A 21,310-nucleotide genomic window follows, 5' to 3' on the forward strand; every position below is an offset into this window, starting at 1 on the left:
GGAACAGGTGGGTGCCATGATTGGGTATAAAAGTAGATTCCATGAAATGCTCAGTCATTCACAAACAAGGATGGGGCGAGGGTCACCACTTTGTCAACAAATGCGTGAGCAAATTGTTGAACAGTTTAAGAAAAACCTTTCTCAACCAGCTATTGCAAGGAATTTAGGGATTTCACCATCTATGCTCCGTAATATCATCAAAGGGTTCAGAGAATCTGGAGAAATCACTGCACGTAAGCAGCTAAGCCCGTGACCTTCGATCCCTCAGGCTGTACTGCATCAACAAGCGTCATCAGTGTGTAAAGGATATCACCACATGGGCTCAGGAACACTTCAGAAACCCACTGTCAGTAACTACAGTTGGTCGCTACATCTGTAAGTGCAAGTTAAAACTCTCCTATGCAAGGCGAAAATCGTTTATCAACAACACCCAGAAACGCCATCGGCTTCGCTGGGCCTGAGCTCATCTAAGATGGACTGATACGAAGTGGAAAAGTGTTCTGTGGTCTGACGAGTCCACATTTCAAATAGTTTTTGGAAACTGTAACGTCGTGTCCTCCGGACCAAAGAGGAAAAGAACCATCCGGATTGGTATAGGCGCAAGTTGAAAAGCCAGCATGTGTGATGGTATGGGGGTGTATTAGTGCCCAAGACATGGGTAACTTACACATCTGTGAAGGCACCATTAATGCTGAAAGGTACATACAGGTTTTGGAGCAACATATGTTGCCATCCAAGCAACGTTACCATGGACGCCCCTGCTTATTTCAGCAAGACAATGCCAAGCCACGTGTTACATCAACGTGGCTTCATAGTAAAAGAGTGCGGGTACTAGACTGGCCTGCCTGTAGTCCAGACCTGTCTCCCATTGAAAATGTGTGGCGCATTATGAAGCCTAAAATAGCACAAGGGAGACCCCCGCACTGTTGAACAACTTAAGCTGTACATCAAGCAAGAATGGGAAAGAATTCCACCTGAGAAGCTTCAAAAATGTGTCTCCTCAGTTCCCAAACGTTTACTGAGTGTTGTTAAAAGGAAAGGCCATGTAACACAGTGGTGAACATGCCCTTTCCCAACTATTTTGTCACGTGTTGCAGCCATGAAATTCTAAGCTAATTATTAATTGCAAAAAATAAATAAAGTTTATGAGTTTGAACATCAAATATCTTGTCTTTGTAGTGCATTCAATTGAATATGGGTTGAAAATGATTTGCAAATCATTGTATTCCGTTTATATTTAAACGGGGTTTGTATATCATATAAAGGAGTTCATCTATAGAACCCTTCATTATTTCAAAAACATATATAAAACACTATTATGAATAAGTATAAAAGTGAATTATGAATATCTACACATAAAATGTTTATCGTATGTAACACATTTTATGTACTGTTTATTCTCACCTTTTCAGTCAAATTGTTCTGTTCATTTTAAAGTACACAAATGTGTATATTAACTCATGTACTTGACTGAAATAAAAGCACTAATCTGAAGTGTCTAATCTATAAATGTTAGAATCATATTAACAAGATTGTGTTACACACACAACAATGATGTCACACATGTTATATGTGCTGATGTTGTTAGAAAGTCAAAGTTAAAGTTTTGACAGTTTATTTCAAATCCTGCATCTTCATTTGCTGCTGCTGTTCTCACCAGCACACTTGTGTTTCTTACACTGGTACTTATAGGAGAATCTCTCACCACACACACTGCAACTCAACACTTTCTCTCCTGTGTGTGTTCTCATGTGTGCTTTAAAAGATTTTAGGTGACATAAGCTTTTGTTGCAGCTTGAACAGGAGTATGGTCTTTCACCAGTGTGTGTTCTCATGTGTGATTTTAAATGTGTATTTCTTACAAAACTTTTACCACATTCTGAGCAGGAAAAAGGTTTTTCTCCAGTGTGTATTCTCACGTGTGCTTTGAAATGGTGCTTTTGATTAAAATCTTTACCGCAGATTGAACATGAAAAAGGCTTTTCACCAGTGTGTGTTCTCATGTGTACTTTTAAACTTCGACTTACTACAAAACTTTTACCACATTCTGAGCAGGAAAAAGGTTTTTCTCCAGTGTGTATTCTCATGTGTGCTTTGAAATGGTCCCTTCGAGTAAGGTCTTTACCGCAGATTGAACATGAAAAAGGTTTTTCTCCAGTGTGTATTCTCATGTGTGCTTTGAAATGGTCCCTTCGAGTAAGGTCTTTACCGCAGATTGAACATGAAAAAGGTTTTTCTCCAGTGTGTGTTCTCATGTGTTTTTTCAAATAAACACTTTGTATAAAACCTTTACCACAGATTGAGCATAAAAATGGTTTTTCTCCAGTGTGTATTCTCATGTGTGTTTTCAAATTACTAGGGTATTTAAAAGTTTTGTCACAGTGAGAACATGTGAAGTGTGTGTTGTCAGTGTGACATGTCTTATCATCTTTAGAGTCTTCATCATCAGTGTCAGGAGAGTGTGACGTTGTGTCCTCACTATCTGATAGTGGAGCTAAGAGCTTGTCTGCTTGTGATCCTCCACAGTGGTCTCCATCAGCTTCTGTTGTCATGTGTTGAGTTGAGCTGCTGCTTGGAGGCTCCGCCTCTCTCTTCTCCTCACTTTCACCTTTGACCTCATCACCTTCACTCTTCACAGGGACACCAGTCACTGGCATCTTGGTGACATCAACCTCCTCCAGTCCTTCAAGATGCTCTCCCTGCTGACTGATGCTGTGTTCCTCCTCTTCGTCCTTAATGTGAGGGGTCAGTGGATCCACCTCTTCCTCTTTAAAATGCGGTGTCAGTGTGTCCTCCTCTTCCTCTTTAAAATGGGAGATCAGTTGGTGTTCCTCTTCCTTTTTAAAATGGGGGATCAGTGGGTATTCCTCTTCCTTTTTAATGTGGGAGGGCTGTGGCTCCTCCGTCCGCATCCTGAAGCTCCACTTCTGTTGCTCAGGGTAAAGATGTTCTTCACAGACGTCTGCAAGACAAACACACCATCTCTGCTCAGTCACACAATGCATTCAGTACTTTTACATGCACTTAGGAAAAACAATTTATTGTATGAACTGTCTTGAAATCTCAGTGATGCACAAACACGCTGCTCTTTACAACATTATTCACAGGAAAAGAAGCACAAACCAGGACGACAGGACTTTTTACTATGGATAGACGATACGGTTTAAAATTGATTTTGCGATATATTATTTCATATATAATTACTAATAGAACAATTTAAAAACAGGCTACACAGGCTCCTAATTTAGTTACTGAAATATGCCGTAAAATATTACATCATTTTCAGTGATATTTTCTCAAATAAAGTAACCAGATATTAACAGTAAATAAACAAGTACATTAATAATACTTGTTTAGACAAAATAATACAATTAGAAATGACACAATATGTTACTGCATATGTCAGCTGCCAAATTAGGAGCTTTTGTAACCCGCTTTGAAATTCTTCTATTATCAATCATATACCAAATGATATATCGTGACATATATTGTTATTAGGATATAGATTTGAGGTCATATCGCGCATACCAAACATTGGTTCGCCGAGTCATTTTGTTTGGCCCACCAAATATATTTATTTTTTATATTTTTCTGATGTGTGTGTACGTTTAAAATGTTGTACTACTGTTCTACATTATGTGGAAGTGTCATGCCATGAGGTTGGTGTGCTTTCAACTAGGGGTGTGACGATACGGTCAGCTCACCAAAGGATACTCGATATTGGCTTTAGGAGAACGAGATGATATTTTGGTGGTTAACATGATTCTTACACATACGTGTACTTCATGTGTATATGAATGTACTTTCCTTTGTGTGCTTAGTTTTACTGTAACTTCATTGTGGATAATATCTATAAACAACCTCACTTGTTTTTCATCTTTAATTTGAAGGACTGTTTACTTATCTGACAAACTCAAAGGAAACTGCACTTTTTTAAAATGTCGCCTATCGTTCACAATCCTTATGTGACACATTTGTTTTACATTTTTATGAATTCTAATTAGTAAATAAATGTGAGCAAAAATCAGCTAACATTGGAGTCAATGGGAGCTCCTTTATAGAGCCACAAAGTCCTCCAAATAACCATCCAAAAACACTCCATTTACATTTTGTGACCTGAATATTAACCAAGTATTAGCGATATTGTTATTATTTCGAATGAAATGCTTGGTGCAGGAGGGTGACACACAGCGCACAGGACCGAGTTCTGGTGAGACGACGGAGGAGCCCGGCCGGGAGACACCCCACAGAGCCCAGAACCTCCATGTCATAAATCCTCCAGCTTCCAGCAAAGTAATTAAGCAGTCTCGTATCAAATGGCCTCCTGCAAGCCAACACAAAGTGTGGCACCAATTCGACGAGCACACAGCCAGAATCATCGAATCAATAGCCAAAGGGGATGTCGACAGACGGCTTCAGACCATGACCACCATCATTGTTTCTTATGGAGCAGAGAGGTTCGGTGTGGAAGAGGACACGCCCATCAGTTCCAACTACACCATGAACCGAAGGGCAGAACAGATCCATCAACTGCGGCAGGAGCTCCGGTTCCTGGCAAGGCAGTACAAGGCAGCATCTGAGGAGGAGAAGGCGCCATTGGCTGAAGAAACTGACGTCCCTACGTAGAGTTGAATGGCACAGGAGGCGCAGGAGAGAGAGAGCCAGGAAGCGAACTACATTCATAGCTAATCCATTTGGATTTATCAAACAGCTGTTGGGGCAGAAGCGCAGTGGGCGTCTAGTTTGCTCCAAAGAAGAAGTTAACAACTTCTTGAAAAACAACCTGAGCGACCCTGAAAAAGAGAAAGAGCTAGGGCCCTTCAGTGCCTTATTGGACATACCATCTCCCACTGTCAAATTCATCACCAGCGAGCCCACCTGGAAGGAAATCCAGGAGGTTGTTACTGCAGCCAGAGCCAGTTCAGCTCCAGGACCCAGTGGAGTACCCTACAAGGTGTACAAGCGATGCCCGGAACTCCTTAGAATCCTTTGGAGGATCCTGCGAGTGATTTGGCGCAGAGGAACTTTTGCAGACCAGTGGAGGCAGGCTAAGGGTGTTTGGATACCTAAAGAGGAAAATTCCACCAAGCTGGAGCAGTTCAGGACCATCTCGCTCCTTAGCGTTGAGGGAAAGATCTTCTTCAGCATCCTTTCCAGAAGGTTGACTGACTTCCTCCTCAAGAATGCCTACATCGACACCTTGGTCCAGAAAGGTGGAATCCCAGGTGTGTCAGGATGCCTGGAACATACCGGTGTGGTTTCCCGGCTGATCAGGGAGGCGCGGGAGGGTAAGGGAGACCTTGCTGTGCTTTGGCTTGACCTTGCCAATGCGTACAGCTCCATACCCCACAAGCTCGTGGAGACTACCCTGGACCGACACCATGTACCCAAGAAGATCAAAGACCTCATCCTGAATTACTACGGGAACTTCAGGCTCAGGGTCACTTCCGGGAGCATAACATCAGATTGGCACAGGCTTGAAAAAGGCATTATAACTGGGTGTACAATCTCAGTTTGCCTCTTTGCCCTAGCCATGAACATGGTAGTCAAGGCAGCTGAAACGGAATGCAGAGGCCCTCTGTCGAAGTCTGGAACTCGACAGCCCCCCATCAGAGCCTTTATGGACGATCTCACTGTCACAACTACATCAGTGCCCGGCGCTAGATGGATACTCCAGGGCCTGGAAAAGCTCATCTCCTGGGCAAGAATGAGCTTTAAACCAAATAAATCCAGGTCGATGGTTCTGATGAAGGGAAAACTGGCAGACAAGTTCCGCTTCTGCGTGGATGGCACAGCAATCCCATCTATCACAGAGAAACCGGTGAAGAGCCTGGGCAAGGTTTTCGACTGTAGTCTCAGGGATACTGCAGCAATCCAAACAACCATCAAGGAACTGGAGACGTGGTTATCGGCTGTAGACAAGTCTGGCTTACCTGGCCGGTTTAAGGCGTGGATTTACCAGCATGGCGTCTTACCCCGGATACTCTGGCCTCTGTTGTTGTATGAGGTTCCTCTGTCAACAGTGGAGATTCTGGAGAGGAAGATCAGCAGCTACCTCCGCCGATGGATGGGCTTTCCACGCAGCCTGTGCAGCACAGCACTGTATGGGAAGACCAACAAGCTCCAGCTCCCCTTCAGTAGCCTGGATGAGGAGTTCAGGGTCTCTCGCACTCGAGAGGCTTTGCTCTATCGTGACTCCAAGGACTCTAAAGTGGCATCAGCAGGCATCGTGGTGCGAACTGGCAGGAAGTGGAGGGCTCATAAAAGCCTGGAGGTTGCTGAGTCTCGGCTGAGACATAGGGCCCTGGTGGGCACGGTGGAAACAGGCCGTGCTGGGCTGGGAGCCTTCCCCCAACCTCACTATGAGAAGGCACGTGGTAAAGACAAACGCCAGCTAGTCCTGAAGGAGGTGCGTGCAGAGGTTGAGGAGGAACGAACCAGCAGGATGGTGGGTATGCAGCAGCAGGGAGCATGGACAAGGTGGGAGGGTGCACTGGAGAGGAGGGTGACCTGGTCTGAGATCAGGCTGGCTGAACCCCAGCGCATTAAGTTCATGGTTCAAGCTGTCTACGACGTACTACCCAGCCCAGCCAATCTCCATCTCTGGGGCATGATTGACTCTCCAGCCTGTGTGCTGTGCTCCAGGAAAGGCTCGCTGGAGCACATCCTAAGCAGCTGCTCTAAAGCTCTGGGGGAGGGCCGCTACCGCTGGCGGCACGACCAAGTGCTGAAGACCATTGCTGAAGCCATAGCTAAAGCCGTGGCCAAAAACAACAGCAGCAAGCAACAACTTGGCAATAGGAGAATTGCCTTTGTCAGGGCTGGAGAGCAGCCACAGTCACAGCCCAAACCAGGAGCCGGGCTCCTCACCTCAGCATTGGACTGGGATCTTCGAGTGGACTTGGGCAAGGAGCTCAAGTTTCCAGACTATGTTACAACAACTTCGTTGAGGCCAGACATCTTGCTTACATCAGTATCTTCACGGCAGGTGCTACTGATAGAGCTGACAGTTCCTTGGGAGGATCGCATAGAGGAGGCAAACGAGCGGAAGTGGTCAAAGTACCGGCGCATTGATCACAGAAGTAACTAGCTTATGCTGCTATATTGACATACTGAGCTGCTTTCTCGCCTCTAAGATGGTGAAAGCTAATTCTAGATTATAAATCATGCTTCTCACTTATATGGTGAAGGTTGTGGACATAAACCAGAGAACTTGGTCAACTTTGACATCCAACTTAGACCTGGAGATGGCAAGAAAGACACAAAAATACGCTTTTTTGCACCCACCCTTTTTTAACCCTTTACGAGGATTAATTCTTCATCTAAACGGGAAGATATAAACATCCCATCAGTCGGTCCCAGTGAGAGCAGACATTGTATGCTTAAAATGAGCAAGGTATGTAAATATGACTGTGGAGAGGCGGGGCCGGCAGTCCGACAGAGAGGCAGGGCACACCGGAGTGTGGAGCGCTCAGCTGGGCACAATTTAATAATCCTCGTGAACTGTATAAGAGGGCAGATGCCCTCTTATACAGTTCACGAGGATTATTAAATTATTAAAAAAGCCCCGCCTCTCCACAATGACATGTTATAAGAATGTTACTACATTACATATATACTTACAGCGTGTATTTAAAATGTTGAACGGGGTTTTAGGATGTTATTTAGAGCACTTTATAGGCAGAATAGAGTGGCTATCAATGACTCAATTGTTAGCTAACTTTTGCTAAGGTTTATTTTCTATTGAGGATGCATTAACCATTGACCTGCTCAGTGGCCTTGTGGTCAGAGTGTCTGCCCTGAGACTGGAAAGTCGTGAGTTCAAAGCCCGGCCGAGTCATACCAAAGACTATAACAATGGGACCCATTGCCTCCTTGCTTGGCACTCAGCATCCAGGGTTGGGGGTTAAATCACCAAATGATTCCCGAGCGTGGCCACCGAGGAGCTTTTTAACTACCTCGGCAACTTCAGCCCCAGAAATAGGAGAGCCCAACACAGATTCCCCAGGCACTGCTTTCTCATAGGAAGATGTGTTGGTGGGATTGAGGAGGTCTTCTAAGTATTCCCTCCACCAATCCACAACAGCCACAGTAGAGGTCAGCAGAATACCATCCTCACCATACACGGTGTTGACAGTGCACTGCTTCCCCCCCCCTGAGGCGGCGGATGGTGGACCAGAATCGCTTCGAAGCCGTCCGGAAGTCGTTTTCCATGCCTTCCCCAAACTCCTCCCATGTCCGAGTTTTTGCCTCCACGACCGCTGAAGCTGCACTTCGCTTGGCCTGTCGGTACCTGTCCGCTGCCTCTGGAGTCCCATGAGCCAAAAGGACCTGATAGGACTCTTTATTCAGCTTGACGGCATCCCTCACTGCTGGTGTACACCAGCGGGTTCTAGGATTACCGCCACGACAGGCACCAACCGCGGCCACAGCTCCAATCAGCCGCCTCGACAATAGAGGCACGGAACATGGTCCACTCGGACTCAATATCCAGTGCCTCCCTCGTGACAGTTCAAAGTTCTTCCGGAGGTGGGAATTGAAACTCTCTCTGACAGGAGACTCTGCTAGATGTTCCCAGCAGACCCTCACAATGCGTTTGGGCCTGCCAGGTCCGTCCGGCATCCTCCCCCACCATCGGAGCCAGCTCACCACCATGTGGTGATCAGTAGAAAGCTTTGCCCCTCTCTTCACCCGAGTGTCCAAAACATGAGGCCGCAAATCCGATGACACAACTACAAAGTCAATCATGGAACTGCGGCCTAGGGTGTCCTGGTGCCAAGTGCACATATGGACACCCTTATGCTTGAACATGGTGTTTGTTATGGACAATCCGTGACGAGCACAAAAGTCCGATAACAAAGCACCACTTGGGTTCACATCCGGGCGGCCATTCTTCCCAAGCACGACTCTCCAGGTTTCACTGTCGTTGCCAACATGAGCGTTGAAGTCCCCCAGTAGAACAAGGGAATCACCCGAGGGAGCACTCTCCAGTACTCCCTCAAGGGAATCCAAAAGCAGTGGGTACTCCGAGCTGCTGTTTTGTGTGTAAGCACAAACAACAGTCAGGACCCGTCCCCCCACCCGAAGGCGGAGGGAAGCTACCCTCTCGTCTACTGGGTTAAAGTCTAACGTGCAGGCTTTGAGCCGGGGGGGCAACAATAATTGCCACCCCAGCCCGTCGCCTCTCATTGCCTGCAACGCCAGAGTGGAAAAGAGACAAGCCCCTCTCGAGAGAACTGGTTCCAGAGCCCTTGCTGTGCGTCGAAGTGAGTCCGACTATATCTAGCCGGAACTTCTCCACCTTGCGCACCAGCTTAGGCTCCTTCCCTCCCAGCGAGGTGACGTTCCACATCCCAAGAGCCAGCTTATGTAGCCGAGGATCGGACCGCCAAGTGCCCTGCCTTCGGCTGCCGCCCAGCTCACACTGCACCCGACCTCTATGACCCCTCCCATGAGTGGTGAGCCATTGGAGGGGGGACCCACGTTGCCTCTTCGGGTCCTCGAGTTGTACTTTTCATAAAGGTCCTTGAGTTATATATAGAGTTATATATATATATATACACACGCACACACATACATATATACAGTGTACATATACTGTATACACACAAACACTCAATTTGACATACAAAGAAACTACTATTTTTAAGAACAAGTTACAGTAATATATAATACATATGAAATATAATATATATATACATGCTTATACATAATATGTATATTATATATATTATATTATATATACACATATAAATCATATGGGTAGATATTTGCTCCAAAAAGGGTAACATATGCAGAGATGAGATGTGTCAATATGAAAATATTACTTTAAATACATTTTTGGCAGCAACAAAGTGGCCATTTGGGTAGATATTTGCTCTACAAAGGGTATTTCAACAAGTAAACAGTACAGTAGGTACTTGATTTTGATATCTGTAATGCTCATAAGGGTATTCTAGTAAAATACGCGTGTGTAAATATGCGATGTGTAAATATCAAACTATTACGTCAAATCACTTTTTGTCAGGCAATATTACATTTAATGACAATTTTACATAAATGAATACATCCAAACACGTTGTACATATTTATTATGTGCAGGAAGAAATAACAGTTACAATTGTGTGTATCTTCCAAGCAAGAAAGAGGTTTTATCACATCAACATGGGACTAACAATAATAACGATAAAGTCTTAAATAATGTCAAACACGTAGCGATACAATAACCAGGAAGATAAAGTGTTTGTCTTACACCTAGTAATCCGCTGTGGACAGACCAAGCCAAAAATGCAGGTTCAGTGAGCTCTGCGCGCCCCCGCGAAGGAAATACATTTTTGGCAGGCATTCACATTTTGCCACAACACCCCTAAAGGGACATGGGGGAAAGTCCTAGTTGGAAATACAGCCAAATTAACTCCTGAACTGGCATTTTCACTCAGACCTCAAACCATGCACACGCATCCAATGCTTTCTGGTGTGGACCAGAAACTATCTGGTGCGCACAAGATACATATCTAAATAACATTTGTCCCCGTGTCCCTTTAGGGCAGACCTGGGCATTTTGTGGCGCGCGGGCCCTTTGTGCGTCCCTGTCCGGCCCGCGTGAGGCCAATCATAAATTACAAAATACATTTTAAAAAGTATCTATGTCGAGTGTGCAATACAACGGTGCTGCTTTTGTTTTAAAAAGCGTTATTTGTATTACTTCCGTGTGGATGTATGCGCGTGCATGATTGTGAGTGAATGTGAACAGCGGCAATCACAAATTACAAAATACATTTTAAAAAACATATATGTCGTGCGTGCAATACAACTGTGCTGCTTTTATTTTGAAAAGTGTTATTTATGGACGTATGTCCGTGTGTAACCAGTGAGTGAAGGTGCACAGCGACAAGTGATGCCCGGTTACCCACGAGATGTCAGCTCACGCTAAAAAAAGAAAAGTGGACGACGAATGCCGTGTTTTCAACAAGACATGGACTGCCAAGTATTTCTTTACAGAAATTAAAAAGGTAAAGCCGTGTGCTTAATTTGTGGTACACAGGTTGCTGTGTTTAAAGAATATCATTTGAATCGCCACTATACAACGAAGCACGAGGAAAAACACCGGAATCTGTCTGATGAAGAGTGCGCAAGGGAGGCAAATGCGTTGATGGTAAAACTGCAAACCCAACAAGGACTTTTTGCCAAATTTCACACCCCCAGAGATGCAGCTGTCAGGACAAGTTTTGTCATTCCTCACAAAATCGCCAGAAAAAGTAAAGCGTTTTCTGACGGAGAGTTTATTAAGGAGTGCTTATTGGACTCTGTGGCACTGATATGCCCGGAGAAGAGGGGCGCATTTGAGAACGTGTCACTCTCCCGAAGCACTGTAACGAGGCGGGTTGAGACCATCGCTGGAAACTTGGAGCTTCAGCTGAAGAACAGAGCGGCCGACTTTGACTGTTTTTCGCTGGCTTTGGATGAGAGCTGCGATGTACGTGACACCGCCCAGCTGCTCATCTTCTTACGTGGGATAACTGCAGACTTTCAAATCCCGGAGGAGCTGGCAGCCATACAGCCATTTAAAGGGACAACCACAGCTAATGACTTGTTCACAGAGGTAAATGCGTGTTTGGACATGTTAGGACTGAAATGGGACAAGCTGGCAGGTGTGACAACAGATTGTTGGACAATTCTGACGGGGAAATATGTTGGACTTTTGTTTGTCGTATTGCAGTATTTCTATAAAGTTGTTAAGTTGTTTTTCCTTGTTTGTGGAACAAAGTTAAAGTGTGAACAAGTTAAAAATAAATTGCAGTGATTCAATGATTGTTTTTGTATTCTTATTTCAATTTCACATAGCCTAATATAAATATTTAAGGATTAAGAGTTTAAATAAAACCATCAAAAGCAATCTGCTTTTGTATAAAGTTAAGTTAGGTTAAATGAAATTATTACTATTATTATTATTTATTTTTTATTATCTTACGGTATATCAAAAATAATATTGAGCAAAATTTAATTGAAATATTGTCGAAGTGGCCCTCCAGCAATGCTCGGGTTGCTCATGCGGCCACCGGTAAAAATTAATTGCCCACCCCTGCTCAAACCAGAGAATAATTTCACCACACCTAGTGTGTGTGTGACAATCATTGGTACTTTAACTTTAAGAAACAGCGCTAGTGCACATGTGCCATCTTCAGAGGCGCGCCGCCGCTGCATTTCCAGAAAGTGAGCAATGTCGCCTAAAATGCATGACTAAATGAGGGTTTTCGATAATTAAAAATGAAACGGTAGTACCCAATGTCCAAAATTTTACTGCGGTTTATCATTATACTGTTTACCGTTATATCCCTGATACACACATATATACATGTAAACACATATATATGTACATACACATAAAACTGATGTAAGTGTACCACTAGTGGTATACCAAATATTATTTTATTATTTAAGTACAGTGTTATATTTTCCTATATTCAAACACAATGTTACTGTTCAAACTGTGTGTAATATTACAGTGGTTAAAATATTAAATATACTTGTTAAATAAAGTGTCCTCCTTGTGTTTAATGAATAATTAAGGCCTATTATGCTACTGTATTTTAATGCTGTTCATGATGGTGGTACTTGGAGATCCAAGTATTTTCTGAGGTGGTACTTGGTGAAAAAAGTTTGACAACTACTGACGTAGTGACATTGTAAACTACATTGGCAGCCACCATTTTGTTATACCCAAACGACGTCTGCTCATACATCGCGCTTCCAACGAGATCCCGTTTTTATCTCGAGTTAACAGGAAAAGGAGAAAGCAATATCTGCGTCATTTCATTTTTCTCAAAATACTTTCCACTGTGTTTGTTAGAAAGTTCCACAACTGTTCACGTTATCCCACGCTTGTGCTACAGCACTCATCTCATTGTGCAACATGTGAATGTTTGAAGTGGAACTAAATGTGATCTCTGAAAGGGGTACACATTATTTCCAAATCAGGGCCCCCATCCACATATACAATACTAGAACATATCTGATGAAAAACAACATTATTTCGTATTTTAATTATAAGTGGGCCATACCACTTGTTAGGGTTGTACGGTATACCGGTATTAGTATAGTACCACTAATGAATCATTTTCGGTACTATACAGTCTATGAAATGTCCCCCCCCCCCCCCAATAATGCCATTTTTGTGGTCCCCTTTATTTAGAAAAGTACCAAAATGATTTTAGTACCGTTACAACACTACCACCTATATTTGAATATTGTCTAATGGAAATGACTGCTGTGTGATAATCACATTAATAACCAGTGTTGGCGTTAACACACTTTTTATGTCTTTTTACGCATTGAAATAAAAAAGGACGTGCATTTCCGTAAGTCCGCGCGTCCCTGGGATGCAGAGTTTTTATTTTTTTTTAACCGACCTGCCTTCTCCGGGTCAAAACTCCAGTTTGCTTGTTTTTTTAATCGATTATTGCTTTCCGCCGGTGTTTTGTTTTGTTTATTGTGACGGTGCGCTCTTATCACGCCGTCACTTGAGGACCGGCACGTCAGCGGGAGCAAGCGCGCTGTCACAAAGACAATGTCAGTGGACAATGTCACCCCCTCACTTGGAGAAGATAACCGGGTCAAATTCCCGTCCCCATTTTTTTCTCTCCCCAAGATGGCGCCGCTGTAGTGGCTGCTGTTGGCAGGAGCTCTGTGCTCTTGTGTCATTCTTTTGTGTTCCGGATGTTTCCTTCTTGTTTTCATGCGGGGTTTTTTTGCCTTTTGGTTGGGGACCCTTTGGGACTGTGTGACAAGGGGTGGCACTTCGGTGACTTCTGCTGTGCTTTTTTTGTGAACTTCTGGATCTGCCTCCCGGGAGCCTTTTGGCCATGGAGACCAGCTGCTGGGTCTCTGCCACACCAGAGTCCGTTTGGAGAGACTGGAGGAGATGCGGATGAAGAGACAGGGCTGCGGAGCTGGTGGTGAGAGCCGGGACGGACAAGCTTCACAGTGTCTTGGCTGAATGAGCAGGTATCGGACACCTCGGTCTCCTTGGACGTATCCTCGCTCATCCGTGCGGACTGGACACTGGCACAGAGTTGGTGGGCGGCCGAGGAAGGAGTCTGCTCTCTTGGTTGCTTTGTTGGGTCTGCTCCTGTCTCTGGCCATGTTCCCCCCCACCCCAGCAGACGATGGCGTGGAACACCGCAGAGGTCACCACAGTGTATATGTGTTTTTTTTTTGGTTTTTTTACTTTTGTGGCTGTGTGTAGAAGTAGCTGCTCTTTTAATGTCTTTAATGTCCGTTGTGTTCTTTGATGTTTCCCTCTTACACACATGTTTATGTGTGCTATGGCTATGAGTTTGTTTTTCTCTTTGGCCTCAGCCTGGACCCCCTCTCCAGGGGCCCAGGCTGAGACTGATTTTTTTTTCCTCCCCCCTCCTCCCCTCTCCCCAGCGTTGACCTGATTCTCACCTTTTTTGTAAGGGGCGCTGGAAGTCGGCAGACCCGTCAGCGATCCTGTTCTGTCTCCCTGTAATGTTTGTCTGCTCTTGAATGGGATTGTGCTGAAATTCTTAATTTCCCCTCTGGGATTATTAAAGTATTTCTGATTCTGATTGCGCTTTTATTGGCCGTCTTCAAAGTAATGAACTTTCCGGTACAATTTCTTAAATTTTGAATCACCGAAAGTTTTATCAGTTTTATCCGTTCATCAATAGTTTGCACTCGGACAACTTTACCACAAGGGGGCTGTCAAAAGAAAGACTTTAGAAAGACAAGAAAACTTTGCTAATTAGTACTGATAAACTAGATTGATTGAGACATTGCTGGACAGCAGAGAAGTAACTAAATCCAAATAGACGTTGAATACATTTTTTAAATATATATGGCTTGTATCTTCAGTAGGGATATAAATCGTTAAGAATTTATCGATGTGATACGCTAATCGATACTCGATATCGATACCAGTATTTATCGGTACTCTTATCGGTACTTCATGCAATTTGTGGAAATAAAAAATGAACATGTGTCACAAACATTGTATTAGATGATATGTGGATGTTGTGCTTACTTGGACTGTGATGAAGCTGTGAGGACTCAGGTGGTTTGTCTTCATGCTCTTCAGTCTTCACAGAGACAACAGTCAGTGGAAACTTGGTGAGATCAGCCTCCTCCTGCCCTACAGGACACTCTCCCTCCTCTTCCTCTTTAATATAAGGGGGCTGTGGATCCTCCTCGTCCCCTTTAAAATGTGAGGGCTGTGGATCCTCTAAAGTGAAACTGTCCCCCTGCAGATGAGGGAAACATTCTTCTTGGTGTCCAATCAGCTGATGGATGTCTACAGGACACAAACAAAACACATTTTAGCTCCTATATGCTAAATATTAAATTGTACATGAAATATAGGGTTGTGGCTATTGAAAATGTAATTAATAAAGTGTTCTACTGGAAATGTTTTTGATTAATCGAGTAACTGGATAAAACATAGTGTTGCTTGTTTGAAGACAAATTTAAGCGACTTTAAGACATTTCACTTAATAATGAACGGCCAATTGGTTTGAGATGGTATGAGATCAAGATGTCATCTTTAGATCAGGCTTTGTTTTTTCAACAATCACTGCCACATTAAAAAGTTAAAGTACCAATGATTGTCACACACACACTAGGTGTGGCGAGATTATTCTCTGCATTTGATCCATCACCCTTGATCACCCCCTGGGAGGTGAGGGGAGCAGTGAGCAGCAGCGGTGGCCGCGCCCGGGAATACTTTCTGCAGTGATTTAACCCCTAATTCCAACCCTTGATGCTGAGTGCCAAGCAGGGAAGTAATGGGTCCCATTTTTATAGTCTTTGGTATGACTCGGTCGGGTTTGAACTCACAACCTACGGATCTCAGGGCGGACACTCTAACCCAGTGGTTCTTAACCTGGGTTCGATCGAACCCTAGGGGTTCATTTTGTGCACCAGGAAAAAAACATATAACTTTGTCTTGAATTTGAAATTTTTTTAAAAATTATTTTTCACTAAAGAAGGGTTCGGTGGATGCGCATATGAAACTGGTGGGGTTCGGTACCTCCAACAAGGTTAAGAACCACTGCTCTAACCACTGGGCCACTGAGTAGGTGGATGTAGTAGGTGTTGTAGTAGGTTAATGGCTGCACCAATATGAAGGAAATAACAGGTCAGTATAGCTTTTACACACATAAATAACTTGCCAAACCTGCCAGCTAGCAGGCTAGGTTTACAGCGTCAGTTACCATGGTAACTGACTCTGACTTTGTCTTACCTCTCTTATTTTTGGAGGTAAAACTCTCAAGCTTTACATACTCAGGAGTTTGCACTTAACCTGCTCTCTGGAATATTCCCCCGGTGACTGTGTGAGTTTTGTGTAAACATGTTGATACACATTGTTACAAACTGAGAGGAACATCAACCTCTCATAAATATTGTGTGTCTGAAACTGTCTCGTTTTTATGAACAACATAAAACAATCAGTGCATCATCCTCACATGACAATTCATCTTCCTATAGACAATCTATTCAAGAATATAATAAATATAAAGTTAGTAAACATGTGAGAGTAAGAAGTAAACAAACCTGTTCTGTGTAACACAACTTGATGTTTTTGATGTTGTCGCTCCTTCTCCTCTTTTGTTGGACAAAGTTCCTCCTCGTACTCTGCTATCGTTCTTTCGCACATTTTCACACAATCACAACACTTTACACTCACACTTGATCTCTGCTTAGCGATGTGTTTTGATCACTTCCGCCTCTCTTTGTTAGCAGCTAACAAACTAAGCTAACTAGCAAGCTAAGCTAGCTCGAGAAGCATCAAAGTGCGCTCAGACTAATATAACCGGATGCAAACAGTTATTAAAGATGTTTACTTTAATAGAGTGTAATAAAGGACATATATGTGTACATGGACGCACAGATTAAGAACACTGAACTGTGACGACTGCAATAACGTCTTCACCGTCAGACGCCATCTTGCTTTATCCTCGCCGTGTTTGGTTCGCGCGCAGTTTTGTCAGATCTCGCGAGAGAAACAAGTACAACCAGCTCTCTCCCCCGGTACAACTATTTTATTATATACTATTTACTTATTCTGAAAATAAAAGTAAACTTGTCCATTTCAAATTTTCAAAACAAAGAAATACAACTAATTTTCGTAAAAATATTCAAATATTTAACAATGTATTGAAACAACAGTAGCATAAGGAAAGAAAAAAAAGAAACAAAATACACTCATGATATATTTTTTCTCTTTGATGCTAATAGTTTTTATAATGTATTTTAGAATGTGGGAGGTTTTCATGTTCTTTTTAAATTTCCTTTGGCATTATATATATATATATATATATATATATATATATATATATATATACATATATATATATATATATATATATATATATATATATATATATATATATATATATATATATATATATATATATATATATATATATATATATATATATATATATATATATATATATATATATATATATATATGTGTATATATATATATATATATATATATATATATATATATATATATATATATATATATATATATATATATATATATACCCCACATTCTAAAATACATTCTAAAAACTATTAGCATCAAAGAAAAAAATAATATAATGTGTGTAATATTTATTTTGTCTTTCCTTACGCTACTGTTGTTTCAATACAATGTTAAATATTTAAATATTATTACTATTATTATAATATATATATATATATATATATATATATATATATATATATATATATATATATATATATATATATATATATATATATATATATATATATATAAATATATATATATATATATATATATATATATATGTATATATATATATATATATATATGTATGTGTATATATATATATATATATATATATATATATATATATATATATATATATATATATATATATATATGTATATATATATATATATATATATATATATATATATATATATATATATATATATTATATATATATATATACACATACATATATATATATATATATATATATACATATATATATATATATATATATATATATATATATATATATATATATATATATATATATATATATATATATATATATATATATATATATATATATATAGCTATATTTTAATTACAGCAGGGTGGTCTTGCCACTGGGCCTTCGGCCTGTCGCACCTCCACGGGTGCCTGTGGTGGACTGTGCACGGCAGGGACATCCTCTTCCCTGAGGTAGGCCTAAACCTGACCGCATACCAGATATCAATCAATGTCAATCAATCAATGTTTATTTATATAGCCCTAAATCACAAGTGTCTCAAAGGGCTGTACAAGCCACAACGACATCCTCGGTACAGAGCCCACATACGGGCAAGGAAAAACTCACCCCAGTGGGACGTCGGTGAATGACTATGAGAAACCTTGGAGAGGACCGCATATGTGGGTAACCCCCCCCCCCTCTAGGGGAGACCGAAAGCAACGATATATATATATATAACACCCTAAGAAAAGTATTCAACAAGAACAACATTAAATTGAGCTACAGCTGCATGAACAACATACGACATATCATTTCAAACCACAATAAAGCAATTGAAAAGGAGCCGCCCACCACCAGGCAGAACGACTCCAAAACCGACAAAAGCTGTAACTGCCGCAAGAAACCTGATTGCCCTCTCAACGGGGGGTGCTTACAACCATCAGTCGTTTACCAAGCAAAGGTAACACGCAAGGACATTAACACATCCGACACATACGTAGGATTAACTGAGGGAGCATTCAAAACCAGATGGAACAATCACAAAGCCTCTTTCAGAAACAAAAGCTATCGGAATACTACAGAACTCAGTAAACACATTTGGAATCTCAAAGACAATAATGTTGAATATTCGATAACATGGCAAATTCTTGCATCCAGCACACCTTACAACAGTGGGAATAAAAGATGCAACCTATGCTTAAAAGATAAACTGTTTATTATATACCGTCCAGACTTTTCATCCCTCAACAAGCGCAGCGAAATTGTATCAGCATGCCGTCACAGAAGGAAACACCTCCTAGGTAACACATGAGCCAATCACCACGCCCCCATGCCTGCCTGTACCCACCCGCTCTGTGCCCTATATAAACCATGGTATGTGAATGCTTCCATTAAAATCTCCTGATGATTGAGGAAACCCTCATGAAACAGGCCTATAGAGATTAAATAGTCTTGTGATTTTTTCCCACACATACATATTACGCTCTACCACGGTATCGAGCACTTTTTTTTTTTTTTGGATAATCTAATTAAGACATATACATATGTATATATATATATATATATATATATATATATATATATATATATATATATATATATATATATATATATATATATATATATATATATATATATATATATATATATATATATATATATATATATATATATATATATATTTATCTGGTATATATATATGTATATATATATATATATATATATAGTTTGACACCAAGTGTTGGGTTAGTTACTGAAAACTATTAACTAGTTACAGTTACGAGTTACTTCATTTAAAAAGTAACTCAGTTACTAATTCAGTGGCGAAGTTGGTAGAGTGGCCGTGCCAGCAATCGGAGGGTTGCTGGTTACTGGGGTTCAATCCCCACCTTCTACCATCCTAGTCACGTTCGTTGTGTCCTTGGGCAAGACACTTCACCCTTGCTCCTGATGGCTGCTGATTAGCGCCTTGCATGGCAGCTCCCGCCATCAATGTGTGTGTGAATGGGTGAATGTGGAAATACTGTCAAAAGCGCTTTGAGTACGTTGAAGGTAGAAAAGCGCTATACAAGTATAACCCATTTATTATTTTTTTACACCAAAAAGTAATGTTTCACTGTAAAAAGTAACTATTTAGTTACTTCTTTTTTTCTTCTTTTTTTTTTTAAAGTTTCCTTTAATGCCATTTTAGCCTTCATTTCAGTCCTGTTATTGCACTGGAGAATAATACAATCTGTTGATCAACTTGACATGCATTAGCATCACTGAACTCTGCTAAGCAATGTGGTCTACGTACAACACACAAAGACAAAGATATGTTCTAAAGGGCCAATTTATTTCAGGCCAAAACAAAATGACAAAACTATTTTCAATAGCTGCAACATAACATACAAATGTAACAAACAGCATAATAACAACATGTCACAACATAGCTGTAAACTTGGCTTCACCCAAGGAAGGCACACATGACATACACAAAACCTAACCAGGCATTTTTCTCTCTCAAGGAATTCTGAAATAAAATCATGTCTTCATGAGATCAACACTGTACTGAAGCCCAGAACACTCTACACATTTCCCCTGATTTAGTTTAGAGATAAGGAAAGATTGGCCTGGTCCACTAGGATCCCTCTTTATGTTTGTGAACTTTATAGTCTATACATTTAGAGTGATTTGATAATCAAACACTCTAGAAGTCTAGAATGAAAGACTATATAAGAGAATTGACAGAGTGTGTGTACCTTCAGTGCTGAATGATGAGCAGAGGCAGACTTTGGAGTGTTTTCTTTAGCTTGCTTTCCATGTTTATGTACTCACTGTCCACTGTGTCCAGGTATGTGGAACATGTTTTCCGTGCCATTTGCTGTTTTACGCCTGATATCATGCTAATTAGCTGCCTGACATCGGGTGACTCCACTGTAGAAATAGCCTGCATGTCTTCTAGCACACCGCTGCAATGGCTCTATCAATGTTGTCCTGGCTAGCAGTCCCTCCGTTAAAATCCAGCCGCTGTTGCCTCGATGGTGTTAGGGGTGAAGGTGAAATGTGTCTCTCTTTACTAGCTTCGTCGAAGCATGTTGCTATTGTAGCTGTTTCAGCAAATTTGAATTGCTGTTTTGGGTAGTAGATAGGATCTTTGATCCAAGACACAACTTACATTTAACTAAAATGTTCTTTTCTCCGCGCTCGACAAAAGAAAAGTAGTGAGAATATCTCCATGTTAAGAAACTCGACTCTGGCTCTGTGATGATGTATTTTTAGTAAACACAGACGCCCCCTCGCCCCCCCTCCACGCCCCACACACACACTCACATACACACATACACACACAGCGCGCCTTTTCTGCAGCTCTCCAGTAAAACAAACTCAGATCGTCTCAGTTTCTAGTCGATACTGTAGTAACGCATCATGAAGTAACGGTAACTGAGTTACTGAATATAAAAAATAACGCGTTAGACTACTTGTTACCGCCAAAAACAACGGCTTTACAGTAACGCGTTACTTTGTAACGCGTTAGTCCCAACACTGCAGTTCAGTGT

General features: G+C 41.5%; 1 protein-coding gene across 1 annotated transcript in view; it reads right to left on the minus strand.

Annotated features, from left to right (window-relative positions):
• Nucleotides 1-1,410: 1,410 nt before the first annotated feature.
• LOC133640862 (zinc finger protein 91-like) overlaps nt 1,411-21,310 on the minus strand; it is a 44,761-nt gene continuing 24,861 nt past the window's right edge. The window contains exons 4-6 of the mRNA XM_062034544.1: nt 16,573-16,711; nt 15,047-15,313; nt 1,411-2,962 (exon numbers count right to left, since the gene is read on the minus strand). Of these exons, the coding sequence (XP_061890528.1) occupies nt 1,635-2,962; nt 15,047-15,313; nt 16,573-16,711 (1,734 nt within the window). The 3' untranslated portion in view covers nt 1,411-1,634. The remainder of the gene's footprint in view (nt 2,963-15,046; nt 15,314-16,572; nt 16,712-21,310) is intronic.

Source organism: Entelurus aequoreus, linkage group LG23, assembly GCF_033978785.1.
Source record: "Entelurus aequoreus isolate RoL-2023_Sb linkage group LG23, RoL_Eaeq_v1.1, whole genome shotgun sequence".
NCBI classification, from domain to species: domain Eukaryota; kingdom Metazoa; phylum Chordata; class Actinopteri; order Syngnathiformes; family Syngnathidae; genus Entelurus; species Entelurus aequoreus.